This window comes from Ascaphus truei, chromosome 9, assembly GCF_040206685.1.
Source record: "Ascaphus truei isolate aAscTru1 chromosome 9, aAscTru1.hap1, whole genome shotgun sequence".
Classification (NCBI taxonomy): Eukaryota; Metazoa; Chordata; class Amphibia; order Anura; family Ascaphidae; genus Ascaphus; species Ascaphus truei.
The window spans coordinates 18,503,153-18,517,293 of NC_134491.1; the positions used below are offsets into that span (position 1 = coordinate 18,503,153).

At 41.9% G+C, this 14,141-nt stretch overlaps 1 protein-coding gene across 2 annotated transcripts in view; it reads right to left on the bottom strand.

Annotated features, from left to right (window-relative positions):
* Positions 1–14,141, bottom strand: part of ZFYVE26 (zinc finger FYVE-type containing 26) — a 77,413-nt gene that overhangs the window by 34,167 nt on the left and 29,105 nt on the right. For both annotated transcript variants that reach the window (XM_075613522.1, XM_075613521.1), the window contains exons 13-22: positions 13,775–13,926; positions 12,507–12,699; positions 11,313–11,576; positions 10,610–10,729; positions 9,466–9,621; positions 6,429–6,656; positions 4,348–4,453; positions 3,106–3,848; positions 1,961–2,157; positions 523–627 (exon numbers count right to left, since the gene is read on the bottom strand). In XM_075613522.1, the coding sequence (XP_075469637.1) occupies positions 523–627; positions 1,961–2,157; positions 3,106–3,848; positions 4,348–4,453; positions 6,429–6,656; positions 9,466–9,621; positions 10,610–10,729; positions 11,313–11,576; positions 12,507–12,699; positions 13,775–13,926 (2,264 nt within the window). The remainder of the gene's footprint in view (positions 1–522; positions 628–1,960; positions 2,158–3,105; positions 3,849–4,347; positions 4,454–6,428; positions 6,657–9,465; positions 9,622–10,609; positions 10,730–11,312; positions 11,577–12,506; positions 12,700–13,774; positions 13,927–14,141) is intronic.

Below are 14,141 nucleotides of genomic sequence, written 5' to 3' on the forward strand. Positions count from 1 at the left end.
ATCAGAGTACCTATAAAGGCACTGTACAATAATAACAGAGGGATAGCAAATTATTACCAATACATTATTTTATTGGCCTTTTCTTATTTTGCATATTTATAGTGTGCCTATCCCTTTGTGTACCTATAAGGTACTGTACAAAAACAACATATATAGAGCCAACATTTTCCGCACTGCCGTACAACATTGCATGATAAGAGTACATATATGTCAAAACATACACAATAAGGAGGTCCCATACATACACACCTATATTTATGTATATTAATGTGTAAAAAAAACACACACAGTATAGATATAGATATAAATTCTCTCTCTCTCAGAGAGGGATGAAGTGTACATTTATTACTAATCGTTCCCTGCTGCTCTAGAACAGCACACAGCTGTCCTCCTCTTCCTCACTGCTGCATTGTAATACAAAGGATTAAAAAGAACACATCTGCAATCGTTCATAAAGAGCAGAAACGATCATTTCATTGCCAAAACATTTAAAGCAAGGAAAATAATCCATTGGCTCCATACCTTTGCTTCCAAAATAATATCAATGATCGTTTGTGGATCATCAGCACAGTCCTTTTTTAAATCTTGCCAACTGGCCCAGGTTAAATCCGCTTTCAAACTCAGAATCTGAAGGAAAGGGTTCGAAAAACATCTCAATTTAAAAAGATAGAACACTAGTGACAAAATAATGTGTCTTTATCCGGTTATTTCTAAATAAGAGGTAAATCCTTAGTGGGGTTTTCTTTCCATGAGAATAGTGTTGTATGCCTCACATCTACATTTACACAAATGCTAACCTATGTGTGTGCCAACGGTGTCATTAAGCTCATCAAGGAAAAACCTAATTGTATCCTAATTTGTCCTGGAACCAGTTTCTATATTTTCTCCCTGTTGTGTGACTCCTGTCATTTCCCCATGTATTGTTGTTACATATGTAACTTTCTCTGTTGGCTTCTCAGCCTGTTGCCTAGCAACTCCCCTTTTCTCCTCTAAGTTGGGCTGCCCCATCCTCCCCGTGCTAGTTGGCTCAGCCCTGACTATTTCTTGCTTGTCCAGGCAAGCACACTTCCTTTTCAAGCCAGCAGCCCTGTGAGTAATAACCTCCCTCATTCTCTTAGCACAAGGCATGTTTTTTCACCGTTCTCTAATCCTGCTACCTATAAATTCCCTTTTTTGCTGTCATCCAATACAGTTTACAGAAGTTAAAAGGAGGACTCTGTGTGCATGGATAGGGAATGAGTTTAACGGCCTGATCCTACTCCTTAGCTTCAGTGAGCCTGGGCCAGAACATATTTGTATTGCGAAGCATTAAAGCTGCAATCTTTCATATAAGCATTGCAGCTAACCAATCAGTGAAGGGGACACTCCTGTGATGCACATTCCTAGCACAGATTGGTTCCTGCCCGTTGCAGACCCCTTTAGCTCCGGAACACATCCCCTGCGAGTTTCTAACCAGTGGTTTCCAGGTGTAGTGGCAGGATCGCTCTGTGGGACTCCCTGGTTCGGGTAAGATAAACAGAACAATAAATATTGCTCACAGGGAGGTATTTGTGCTTTTAGGATGCACACTTTATGATTATTAATGTAATCGCCATCTATTCAAACCTACCCTCGCATTGTTAGTTTCATAACATTACATTATGAGTCTTTCTCCTACACGAAACACATACATACAATAATTTACGGTACCTGTGGCTTTTTTAAGGATGTGTTTAATACCTTACATGTAAGAATAACTATAATAAGTAACAGGATCCCACGCTAAGGGAATTTGGCCCCTCTAATTTGGATGCCATGCTCCCCCCATCGCACCTGTCTTGTTGCTTACTACCTCAGTGCCATTAAAGAACAAAGTTACTGCTCTGCCCATATCCCAATGGTTCTGCTAAGGGGGACATTATGGGTGGCGTATTTCCTTTCATGTGACATTCAAGCGGTGCGGTACATCCTACGTTTGTACCTTCTGATAAACCTCCAGTTCCTTCCTTTTATTCTGCAGGTCCAATTTCAAGTCATCCGCAATGTCCATCTCGCACACAGAGTAGGACAGGATTTCCATGCAAGCATCCAGAGGCCATTTCTCCAGGAAGCGAAGAGCTAGCTTGCTTCTCAAAGTAGGGTCATTAACAGCAAAAAGGTATTGCCAGCCATCCTTTTCTACCACCCCAAAAAACAAACACACACCTTAAAGCAGCAGTCCACACCCAAAACAAAATGAAAATGAAGTCATAACATACCCTGATCGTTCATATTGTGCTGATCTATTTCAATCTTTTTTTCACTGGCAACCGCTATTTTCATGTGTGAATTGTATTGTCCAGTTTAAACCCCCCGGGTGGCAAATTCTCTGCAACGGAGATCTCCTGAATTGTTAAAAGGGTGGGGGTGGTAATAAGCAGCAGTAAGGGGACTTAGCTAGTGGCTGACAAAGGCTGACTCGCTCGTGTCTCTTCTGATGTTCTGACAACAGCATGGAACTTTTGGGGACATCAGGTTAATGGTTCTCTGGGAGCTGTGACAGCAATTTGTAGGTAAGAGGAAGCTGTCTTGTTCCAGATATCGGGGGAATGGGTAGGAGTCAAGTGACTGCTACACCATAGTCACAATGACCTATGGTCTGGTCTGCTGTGGAGAGTTTAATTCAGAGCAAGGTTTCCAGTTGCAGTGAAACAGCCCTACTTCCTTTCATCACTTCCAACATATCTCCATGTCATCACGGCTTCAATCCAATGTTGCCTTCTAACTCTAAAGGCAATCATGTTGCACTATGTACACTATACTATTGGATTGATATGCACATTACTATGTATTGACAACATGGAGTTAGGATGGCAAAACTATTCTAGTTAGGTTTGTTAGCGGTTGTGATTTATTTGGAGACCTTCATAGATCTAGACAGGTTTTGAGATTTGTTCTCTTGACCGCTCATGTTTTGCACAGGACTAAAACTCAGAAACTGCTTTTTAATATTGTGGTTTGACGGCGGCACTGGGAAATAGTGACTCTCCCAATGTCACAAGATACAGATTAGAAAAGGGTGCACACACTTCAAAAAGCAGTGATGTTACAACTAGACTAAATATTCTCCCAAAACAAAGCATTTACCTTCAGCAGCTGCACAGCAGAGAAGGGCATCTCTTACCCCTGCAAGGTCTTCAAGGTCACTGGTATACAGATCCAGAACCTGCAATGCTTTTGGCCAATCCTTTTCTGTGACCGCTGCCTGGAAAGCTTCCGTTAACACGCTGACCGCTGCAGGGGAATGTAGCCCAACAAGCACTAAAGAAGAACATGGCTTTCCGCACAGTGAACTGGCAAAGCCAGTGTCCTGGAGTTGACCGCTGTGAAAAGGTGCAGACATTGTACAAAGAAACCTCTGCAGCACTGGAAACTCACAGAGCAAAGAATCACATTCCCTTGCAATGTGTTCCATGTCTAAAGGACTTTCCTTTTTGCTTCCACGTAATTCCTTCCAGGACAGACTTGATTTGGTTGGCTTTTGAGTTTTAGAAGCACTTAAGCAGGCAACCACTGCTGTTAAACTTGACTTAGACTTGAGAAAGTTCAGAGCCGATGCAGTGAGAGAGTAGAGGTTGGAGTCAGCAGCAGGAGATGGTATGTTGGCAATGCTTTCCTCCGCATCCTCAACACAGGCGGAGATTTGGATATCTGTATCTGGCAAACAGAGTGCCACACATTGCTGAGTTGATCGGTTAATATGCAGTAAGAGGGATTCTGTTTGACTGCTCTTTCTCGTGTTACAGAATGACAATGGTTCACAGCAATAATCGGCGATAACTTGCTCTACATTGAGACCGAGGTTCTCTTTGTCCAACAGTAAAGACAACCTGACAGCATAAAAAATAAAATAAACATAAGTCTTAAAAATGTAATCCTATGTGGCCGGCTAGAAAACAAACGTATCAGTCTAATTGGCTTCCTTAAACAAATAACGATGCTTATAGCAAAATTTGTCTGCTTTCATTGTTTTTCTTTAAGTTAATAAATTATGACAAATGTAATGGTGTTTGTCAATCAAGTATAATCTTTACCCTTCTCATACCCTATCCTTATCAGAGCGCCGAGATAAGGGGAGGGAGATATATTTTTCTAAGGGCATCAAGATTTGACCCATTAGTCTGACATGCGACTCCGGCTTTATGTAGCTTGTGTAGGCACGCCTGGTTGTAGAAAGCGAAGAGCAAGCAACCTATTTAGCAATATGCCTGTCCTAACTTATCAACATAAGCATGGCAGTCAAGTATGCAATTGTTAAGCTGAAAAAACAGCATTAAGCAGGTATGGGGACAGTAAGCAAGAGGCCATGTGTGGGGTGGGGTATCTTACCTTTCTGGAGGGACTTGCCTTTCAAACAGCAAATGGGAAATCAACTGAGAAGGTCTTTGTTGAAGAAGAATAAAAGGATTCCCCACCTTCACGTCCACAGACTGATCTACAATGAAACCAGCAGAAATTAGCAGAGTATCTCACACTCTAGTTGCAACGCAGGCACAATGTGCACACAAATGTAAATGTAAAGTTCTTGTAGCCACAACACTTTTAAAGTGGTGTGTGAGTCTAACTGTTATACAAGTTTAACATGTTAAAAATACTACAATGTCTGATTTGTTTTAAAATGGTGTATTTCGGCTACATATGAAAATACCACTTCCTTTAATTCACTTTGGTTCTAGGAAAGACTAACGCTTTAAAGATCACAGAGTCACTGGCTGAAATAAAGTTATCATGATACATGCTCAATAGGCTACGGTTTGGGGAACGTCTGACATCTGGTTATGATACTGTTTAACATGAGCAAGATTTGAACAAATGAGAAATCGCCTACTGCACTGGTGGGGTCTGAAAAACTTTCGTTGTAATCCAGGGGGAGCATGGAGGGAAATAGAACAAAAGAACAATCTAAGTGTAGACAATTTTTGATATGTAAAATTTAAACTAAATGTCTTGTCTTGGCTCGTATGTTGTGCCTACTTACAAGATGTAAGTTGTTTTCAAGCGGTTTAGACACACAATGGTCTCTGCTAGGTTAGATATTCTCCACTCTGTGAAGCGGTCTCCAACTGTCAGCTCAGCAGCCAAGTGTATGTGAAGAAAAAGATACCATAGTGCAGACCAATACAATGGTAAAAACTAAACTTTATAATATAAAATGAACACTTACAATAAAAACGATTAATATGTGCATTGTTCACAATCTTATGTGATCAGGGGGAGAAGAGTTAGTTAGCTTCAGGCTCACCCGCCTCTTCCGATGGAATCCAATACGATCAGCCTCTCTCTGCGGTGCTGTGTCTCTGATGGTGGGCTGTGTGATCCAGGCTGTATCTTCCCGTGGGCTGTAGTACTCTCCTTCAGCTGCTGCACATCAGTGCTGCGCTTGGAGCTGCCCTTCGGGTGAATGATCTCGCCTCTCTCGCCGCCGGTACGTCACTTCCGCTTTGTTCCGTCACGTCACTTCCGGGCGCGGCTGGTTGGATTTCTAAATGGTGATCTCGCCTCTCTCCTCTCCCCTCTCAGGACGGCTCCCACTCTACGCGTTTCGCCAGAAAAGGGTGTGTGGCTTCCTCAGGAGGAGGCGAGATCATTCACCCGAAGGGCAGCTCCAAGCGCAGCACTGATGTGCAGCAGCTGAAGGAGAGTACTACAGCCCACGGGAAGATACAGCCTGGATCACACAGCCCACCATCAGAGACACAGCACCGCAGAGAGAGGCTGATCGTATTGGATTCCATCGGAAGAGGCGGGTGAGCCTGAAGCTAACTAACTCTTCTCCCCCTGATCACATAAGATTGTGAACAATGCACATATTAATCGTTTTTATTGTAAGTGTTCATTTTATATTATAAAGTTTAGTTTTTACCATTGTATTGGTCTGCACTATGGTATCTTTTTCTTCACATACACTTGGCTGCTGAGCTGACAGTTGGAGACCGCTTCACAGAGTGGAGAATATCTAACCTAGCAGAGACCATTGTGTGTCTAAACCGCTTGAAAACAACTTACATCTTGTAAGTAGGCACAACATACGAGCCAAGACAAGACATTTAGTTTAAATTTTACATATCAAAAATTGTCTACACTTAGATTGTTCTTTTGTTCTATTTCCATCCATGCTCCCCCTGGATTACAACGAAAGTGACGATTTGCGGGACTAGCGAAACCAGTCCCTACGAGCTGGGTTTGAGCAGGGGGTTTGAACCTTTTAAATTATCACTTGCACGTTATTTAAGCACGTTTTTATTACTGTTAAATCAATAGATTTGCAATAACCACTCACTGTATAGATTTTAGTGAAACACTAATAGAGTTAGCGCCGTTTTTCACCTTCACTCAGCACGGGGTCTGAAAAACTGGCATATCACATATGAAGAAGAGACGTTTAAATGCATTACTCTGCTTGTACTTACCCATCTCTGCATTTACACTTTGTATAATAACTTTGGCCAAGGTGTCGATGTAGTTAAAAAAGCTCCCTACATAGTCAGGTTTAAGGCCTTGATCTTCTACAGACTTTGCGTGCTCATCCAGGTTGTTCAGGAGAAGAGACATCTGTTGGCGCACAGGATGCATCTGTACATCTTGAGGCTTCATGGATGTTTGGTCCATCAATGAGTGGATCAGGTTTCCTTTTGGTTCTAGTTTTGATTAATAAAAAGGGGTGAGATATTAAAGTCTTGTGAATGCCAGAAGCATCAGAAGTAATCATTCAGTGTCAGAAATGAGTGGTCTAACACTGCCCTTCCAGGCACATCTACAAGTTCCTAGTTAATGAGGCAAATGAAAAACTGTCTAAAGCAAGGGTGGCCAACTCCAGTCCTCAAAGGCTCACAGGTCAGGTTTTAAGAATATCCCTGCTTCAGCACAGGTGGCTGTCGTTGAGCACTGAAAAGCACTATGTACAAGCTTGCTTTTGTAGAACTACAATAAAATCACATGTATGCTGAAAAACGACACCTTGCTTTTTAAAAGAGTATCAGTCAGTTATTTATTTTATCTTTTCTATTTTACACGTCATAAGTCAATAAAAAAAATAAGGTTATTGACTGTCCCTTGAACATACATGTTAATGAAATAGCACAGCAAGGTATATCTTTGTAATGCATTGTGGCTGCCTCTAATAGTATATGGATTACAACTAAGTCACTATTTTAAAGCCGTACTCCACCTCAAAAATCAAGAATGTATTATTTTACCTAATATGAACTAGGGGTCTCCCAAGGTTTAACCTCCACACTCAAAGCACTGGGGGCAGATATTACATTTTGTGTCAACTAAGATGGCTGTGGGGTCACCCAATAGGAAAGGTGCAATCACGATGATGTGACGGCTTTCTATTGGCTGCCGGTGCAAGGCTTTATCAAAGTAAAATTGATAAACAAATTGTGCAATGCTCAGCGTATCAAAGTAAAGTCCTTCTATAAGGACGAAACGTGTCAGAGTACCTTGCTTTGTGTATGTCTATTTTTGGATAAATAAATGATTTTCTATTTGTACTAATTGCGCTTGGTTTGTTCCTGTGATCGGACAGCAGTGACCGCCATTGTTAAAGCATTTTTTCTACTTCATCTACCGGCTCGAGCACGCCAAATCAGCGTTGTACCTGGGCTTTCCATACATCAATCCGCAACACTTGGCAGACATGGAGATTGTTTGGTGAGTACTTGCCAGCTGATCCTTACAGTGTGGGACACAGGGTGTTGGGAGGGAAACTATTTTGAGGCTCAGCGTCTCGTTTGTGAGACGCGCTTAACGGCGCGTTCACAGATACCCTGGTCTTGCTCATTGCTTATTAGCCCCCCACCTTGAGTGAGTCCATTGACACACGAGGACTCACAGAAGCCTGAACCGGTTAATACAGCCAGTATACACGCTATTGTCATTAGTTGGAACTGAGAAGTTAAGTATTATTTTATTTTTTATATTACTATTGATTGAGCATCAGTGTTTGAGGTTTATTCCTCCTTTTTCACATGATCCTAGTGGCTATACTGTTTCCTCCGGACAAAAATTATTTTAAGGGCATTTCAAAATTAAATATATCTCATTAAACGGGGGTTCCTGCAGCTCCGAGGAACCTCTTGTTTGAAATAGGGGGAGGGAAATAAATAACAAAATATGGATTAGGATTTCGATCCTAATCTTGGCATGCATATTTGCTCTACCAGCTCTTCACCATAATGTTGCCAGTATTGATCAGAGAATAGGCAAGACATTGGAAGTTCAAATTTGACATCACTGAACAGAAATAGAAGAAATAAAAACAAACAATCCACAATCACTCGAATCAGGGGGAATCTTTCAAGTACAGTATCTTGTTATTTATTTAGCTTGCCACCAGCCTTATTTGTCCTGGAGAAGTGCAGATTTGATGCAGATTATTATTTTAGTGTACCAAAATGTTGACGTGCAAAGTCAAATGTTCAAATGTAACGGTTATATTGTATACATAGAAAAATATATCAATTATATTTTCAGCAGCAAGTGCTGTATAATCCTATAAGTGTTATCAATTCAAGGATACCCAACTTCATTTTCACTTTGAGTTGAGAGATTCGGCATTACACAGCACAGCGTTAATTGGTCACCAATCAGTATATAATTTTTTTTTTTTTTTTTTTTTTTTTTTTTTAAACTATGACATACAAAAGAATCCATATAGCTACATAAATCATATCGTCATAGATGTAGTTATACTCAGACTCGTCTGTCAGATGTTCGGAGGTTAAACTGTACCGCAGGCGTTCTCAAACGTTTTAGAGCAGGGGCACTCCTGAAGAATTTTAAATATCTCAGGGGACCCAGCTCTTCAGACCTCACATCCCCTCTTTTTCACAAGCACTCACCCCCCCTCTCTTACTACACATCATCATGTTGACCCTTTTACTGAATACACTCCACATTTATCACCCCCGTTCTCACACAGCACTCAACTTCTTTCTTAATCACAAACACTGCATTCATCTCTCGCTTCTCTTGTCTACACCACACACCTTTCCCCAGCCCCACAAAAAGCAATAGCCTCCCTCACCATCCCCACACAAAGCCATCACACTCCCCTCCCAACACAAAGCCATCACACCCCTCCCTCTTTACGTCCACGTCAGCTGCTCAGTGGGCACTTCCTGTGTGGTCCAGAGATGATGTCTTCTCTCCTCCTCTGTGCCTGGCTGAGAGAGGAGACGAGGGGCGCAGCCTCTACATCTCCAAGCAGCGCAGGAGGTGCCCACTGAGCTGCCAGCAGTTTCTCCCCTGGGGTCGTGGCACCCTTGGCAGAGGGTCATGTTACACCCGAGTTTCCCGACATTGTGGTTTAGAAACACTGCTATAGATGTTTGGAGATCACCAAAGCTCGTGTTAAACTACATCCATGAAGATCTCTTCCTTCCAGTCCTCTATCACACCTGCAACAAACCTTTAACTATTAATAATCAACATGCTCCTTACCATGAGACCCAATAGCAGCCCTCAGCTGAGCAATGATTTGCTCAAGCTGATGGTACAGGGTAATCTCCCGAGTAATGCTGTCATCCGTTAACACCGGGTAGCAGGTGTGTAAAAGGCTTATGATGTTACACTTGAACTGGCTGCTTATCTTCTCTTCTGCAATGTGTAAGGGAAGGGTGAGAAATTATATATACATACTGAATAAGAATGAAACCGGCATTTTCTTACGTGTGTTTAATTCCTACCACTTATCAGGATGCATTTCAAAGTTCTAACAGTGGTATAGAGCCAGAAGTGGAACTGTGCTGTAGGTCTTGATAAATTGCACGTGGAAATCTAACCAATGAAATAGGTGGTGCTAATGCCCATATAAATACTGCAATATAACAGTATTCATTAGTACAAATAGAAATACTGTTCGGAAGTGGAGCTACTCCATAAAACATTTATAGTCACTTAAATGTGGTGTATTGTGTCTTATAAAAGTAACACCACTTACAAAATATGGTCCTAAGTCTATTTAACCTCTTTTCTGGCTAAACGACATGGCTTCTCTTCAGCCTTATAATAATAAAGTTTATTGTTATTTCATATAGCACTATTCTCACAATTACTGTATAGCGCTCGGTACGCAGCACACAGGATCTTTACACACAGTCCTTGCAAACACGAGCTTACAATCGCTGTTTTTTGGTTCCTGAGGCACAGAGAGATAAAGTGACAAGTAGCTGACACCAGGAATTGAACCAGGTTCCCCTGCTTCAAACTTAGTGTCGTTATCAGACAGTGTCTTTACTCACCGAGCCGCTCCTTTTCCACTTAAAAGATACATGGTCCAATCCAAAATGTGTTTTACAAAGTAGATTGTCAATATCAGCCTTTAATAAACTTTCCCATGCTATTTAGTGACTATTGGCTTTTCAGGTGTAGCACTCTTTGCTATTCCACCATGAGAAATCACAATTTTTTTCCTGCTCAATGATTTAGGGTGTTTAATATGCAATGGTGAAATTAAATCAAGCTCTTGAATCTAGCAATTAAATACGTAACTTATTATCTAAACAAACTCCATTAAGTATAAAACAAAATCGTTGATTCAAGGGATTGCACTTTTAATCCACAATAATGAAACAATCAGACATACCTAATTCAGTCTGCCCTTGAGACGGACTCGGGTAGTTGATGATTTTACTAAATTGATGAAGAACGGCTGGGAAACCTCTTATAGCCGCTGGGTGATTCTGAACCAAGTCAAGTTTACGACCTATTAAAAAAACAAAAAAAACACAAGATTTGTCCTACATTATAAAGCTATATTTCTTATACTATATTTACAATGCAATACGCCACATTTGGCCAGTTGGATTGTATTATACATATAAAACAAGTGTAAGGAAGGTTTGATAAATAATTAATAATTCCACTTTATGTATTGTCCAAACCAGGGGTGGCCAACTCCAGTCCTCAAGGGCTACCAACAGGTCAGGTGTTCAGGATATCTCTGCTTCAGCACAGGTGGCTAAATCAGTGGCTCAGTCTTCGACCAAATGTAGATTTAGTAAAGTAACCTTTCGTCTACTTCTTGAGTGCCCGCTGCCTCACTACCATTGAATTCATTCAAACACAGGATCTCTCACAGGATCAGACCCGCCAGCATACGGTGCATCGCAATTCTTTAGTTCCGGTAGAGCGAGTACTATAAGGCGTGCGAGCTCTAAAAACCATTTTTCCCCTTCTGCGTACACAGTGTAACATACATTGCATTGAGGTCACATTAGAAGTGTACAGTTCAGCCTCTTCGCATAGTCTGATGATAATTTGAAGCACATTTTATTCACACTGCCTACCTTTTGTTTCAAAGCTATTGTGCATTCGCCGCTCTGCCGTTTCAAACAGCTGTTTGCACGTCTTCCGCAGGTGAGACTGAGTACACGCCAAGTCAAAGGCCGCCATTGCTGCTGGGCTGAGGTCTTCAATGACTTGCCTCCACGGATCAGTCTTTTCCAAACAAACACTTTTCATCCAGTATTCCTCTTGTAGTGTAGGGATTGGACCTTCAGCAGGGGCGAGCAGCTTATCCGTGACATCAGAAATTGAATAGAACACCATGCCTGAGTGATGAAATGACAAAGGCCCAGATTTACTAAGCAGCGCTATTATCAGACACCTTCTAGAAGACTTGCATGTATGGCTCAGCCACATGAATGGGCTCGGAGGCATCTTCTGAAATGGTACTGCTTAGTACATATGGGCCAACGTGTGCACCCAAAGCCCCCAATAAATACAATTATTTTTCATTAACAAATGGTCTTTACATTTGATTATTCCTCCTAATCACATCATTTTCTGTCAAATTCTCAAGCACTTTTCAATGCCAGAAAAATAGGAGTATTACAAATTATTTGATTACGTATGATCGTACATTGTAAGTTCTTTTACATACACGACCATGGATTTGTTCTCTTTAAAGTGCTTTCATTAAGTTACATGCAAAAGCTCATATTAAAGAGCATTTATACCGCTGTCTAACTTGTAACTATACAGTCCAAATTATATTATAATTACACTAATGTTACCAAATGCAAATGTGCACTGTATATTGTTTCTGCAAAACCATTGCCCCTTTATGACGATATTTATATTTAATTTTCATATATTTTTTTAAATACTCAAGGCCATATTTACTAGGCAGTGCTACCCCACAGAGCATCTCTAGTGCTGGAATACACCTTACAGCAGGGGTTCTGAACTCCAGTCCTCAAGACCCCATAGCAGGTCAGGTTTTAAGGATATCCCTGCATCAATTGAGAACCCCATGTTGGAGGGTCTTTAGGACTGGAGTTGAGGACCCCTGCCTTTCAGACTATTAAAATGAGTAGGCCATAAGCGGTCTTCTGGCACTGGATGGTGCCTTACGGAATAACACCACTTAAATGTCCCTGAATCTTTGGTCAATACGCAAAACCCACTCATGTCCCACTGCCCTAGCATAAGAATTCCTCTGAAGGATGAAGTTACTGAAGCACCGAGTATTCACTCACCTGCCGCCGCTGCACTCCCAATGGCTTGCAGGGTAGAGCGACTATTGCTCAACTTTCTAACGCTGGTCTCTGAAGTTTGATTTTCAATCTTTTGCTCCACTCTGGACAGCTCTCTCACCACCACTTGGTAGCGCTCCATGAAGATTAACTCACCGTAGCTTGGGGACGACTCTAAATGAAACATCAATGCCACCTACACAAATGAAAGGGAGATGCATTGAGGAGTATGAAACAAGTGCAAGAGAGTGTGAAATCAGGAAGCAAAGCAGAAAGGCACTGAGGTCAAGCGCTCTCTCTCTAAAATAACTCAAGTGGGTAAAGCAACTAAACCAGTGTTTCCCAACAGGGCTTGCGTGAGAGGATCAAAAGGATGCCGCGGGATTTTCCCGATCTCCTAGCGCAGGGAGGAAGCAGGGCAGTTGCTAGGGGGCGGGGCAGTTCCGTCTATCCTTATTGGCTCCCTCTTGGAAGAAGAAGTGGCTCAGTGAGTGACTGGCACTGAGTTTGAAGCAAGGGAACCTGGTTCAATTCCCGCTGTCGGCTCCTTGTGACCTTGGGAAAGCCACTTTATCTCCCTGTGCCTCAGGCACCAAAAACAGATTGTAAGCTCCACGGGGCAGGGACTGTGCCTGCAAAATGCCTCTGTAAAGCGCTATGTGAAACTAGCAGCGCTATACAAGAACAATTATTATTGGCTGCTGCTGTGTAAGGCAGCCAATCAGGAGGTGGTATCAAGAGCCTGGGGGTGTGGCCAATCAAAGGAGGAAGCAGCATGGGCAGTAGAGAGGTGAGGCTGTGTGTATTTGTTTTGTATTGATGCATACCTAACTCACCCAAGTATATACACAGAGAGAGACTTTGCAGGGCTCACCGGTATATATATTTTGGGATATCTTGTGATATTCTGCACCAATATTGCCATCTAATCCTATGGAAACTGTAACATTCTGCATTGTAACGCGATATGATGTGTTATCTGGGGGAACAATATCACGCACTACCTCTGTATATGCATTAACAGATTATATATGTATATAAATTAATAACAAAGCAAAAAAAAAAAAAAGCTGTGTCTCGCTCAGACATGACAGAAGTTTGGCATTGCAGAGTTATGGAGATTCAGGAGCCTGCACTCCCCTGGTTTATCATTAAGCGCTATATTAACAAAGTGCACAAGTTGGAAGGTAATTTATGGCCCATTTTAGACTGGACTGTAAGGTGTCCCATGCACCGCTTAGTAAATATGACCCTAAATCTAACTACAGTACCTGATGAGCTTCTATATAGTTCCCTCTTAAGATACAAGAGATGAGAAGAGATTCGGGTGGGGAGAGCATCATGGGAATAAGCAGGTTCCGCAGCGGTGAATGTGTCCTGTAAGCCGGGTCACTCCTGCCCGATAGATTACTCGCACTTCCCTCTACAAAAAAAAACCCACCAATATTTCTGGTTACATTAAAGGCTTTCATATACTTTAAAGGGAGCAATCTAAAGTCACACTTATAGTGCAGGCGATGCGGCCGATGACGTCACCCGTCGCCCCCAGCGAAAGTTATAATTGTTTTTTAGCGACTGTCGCCAGTGACGTCACTAAAGGGTCGGGCCGCGCAATTTGATTGGTTTAGAGACAGTCAC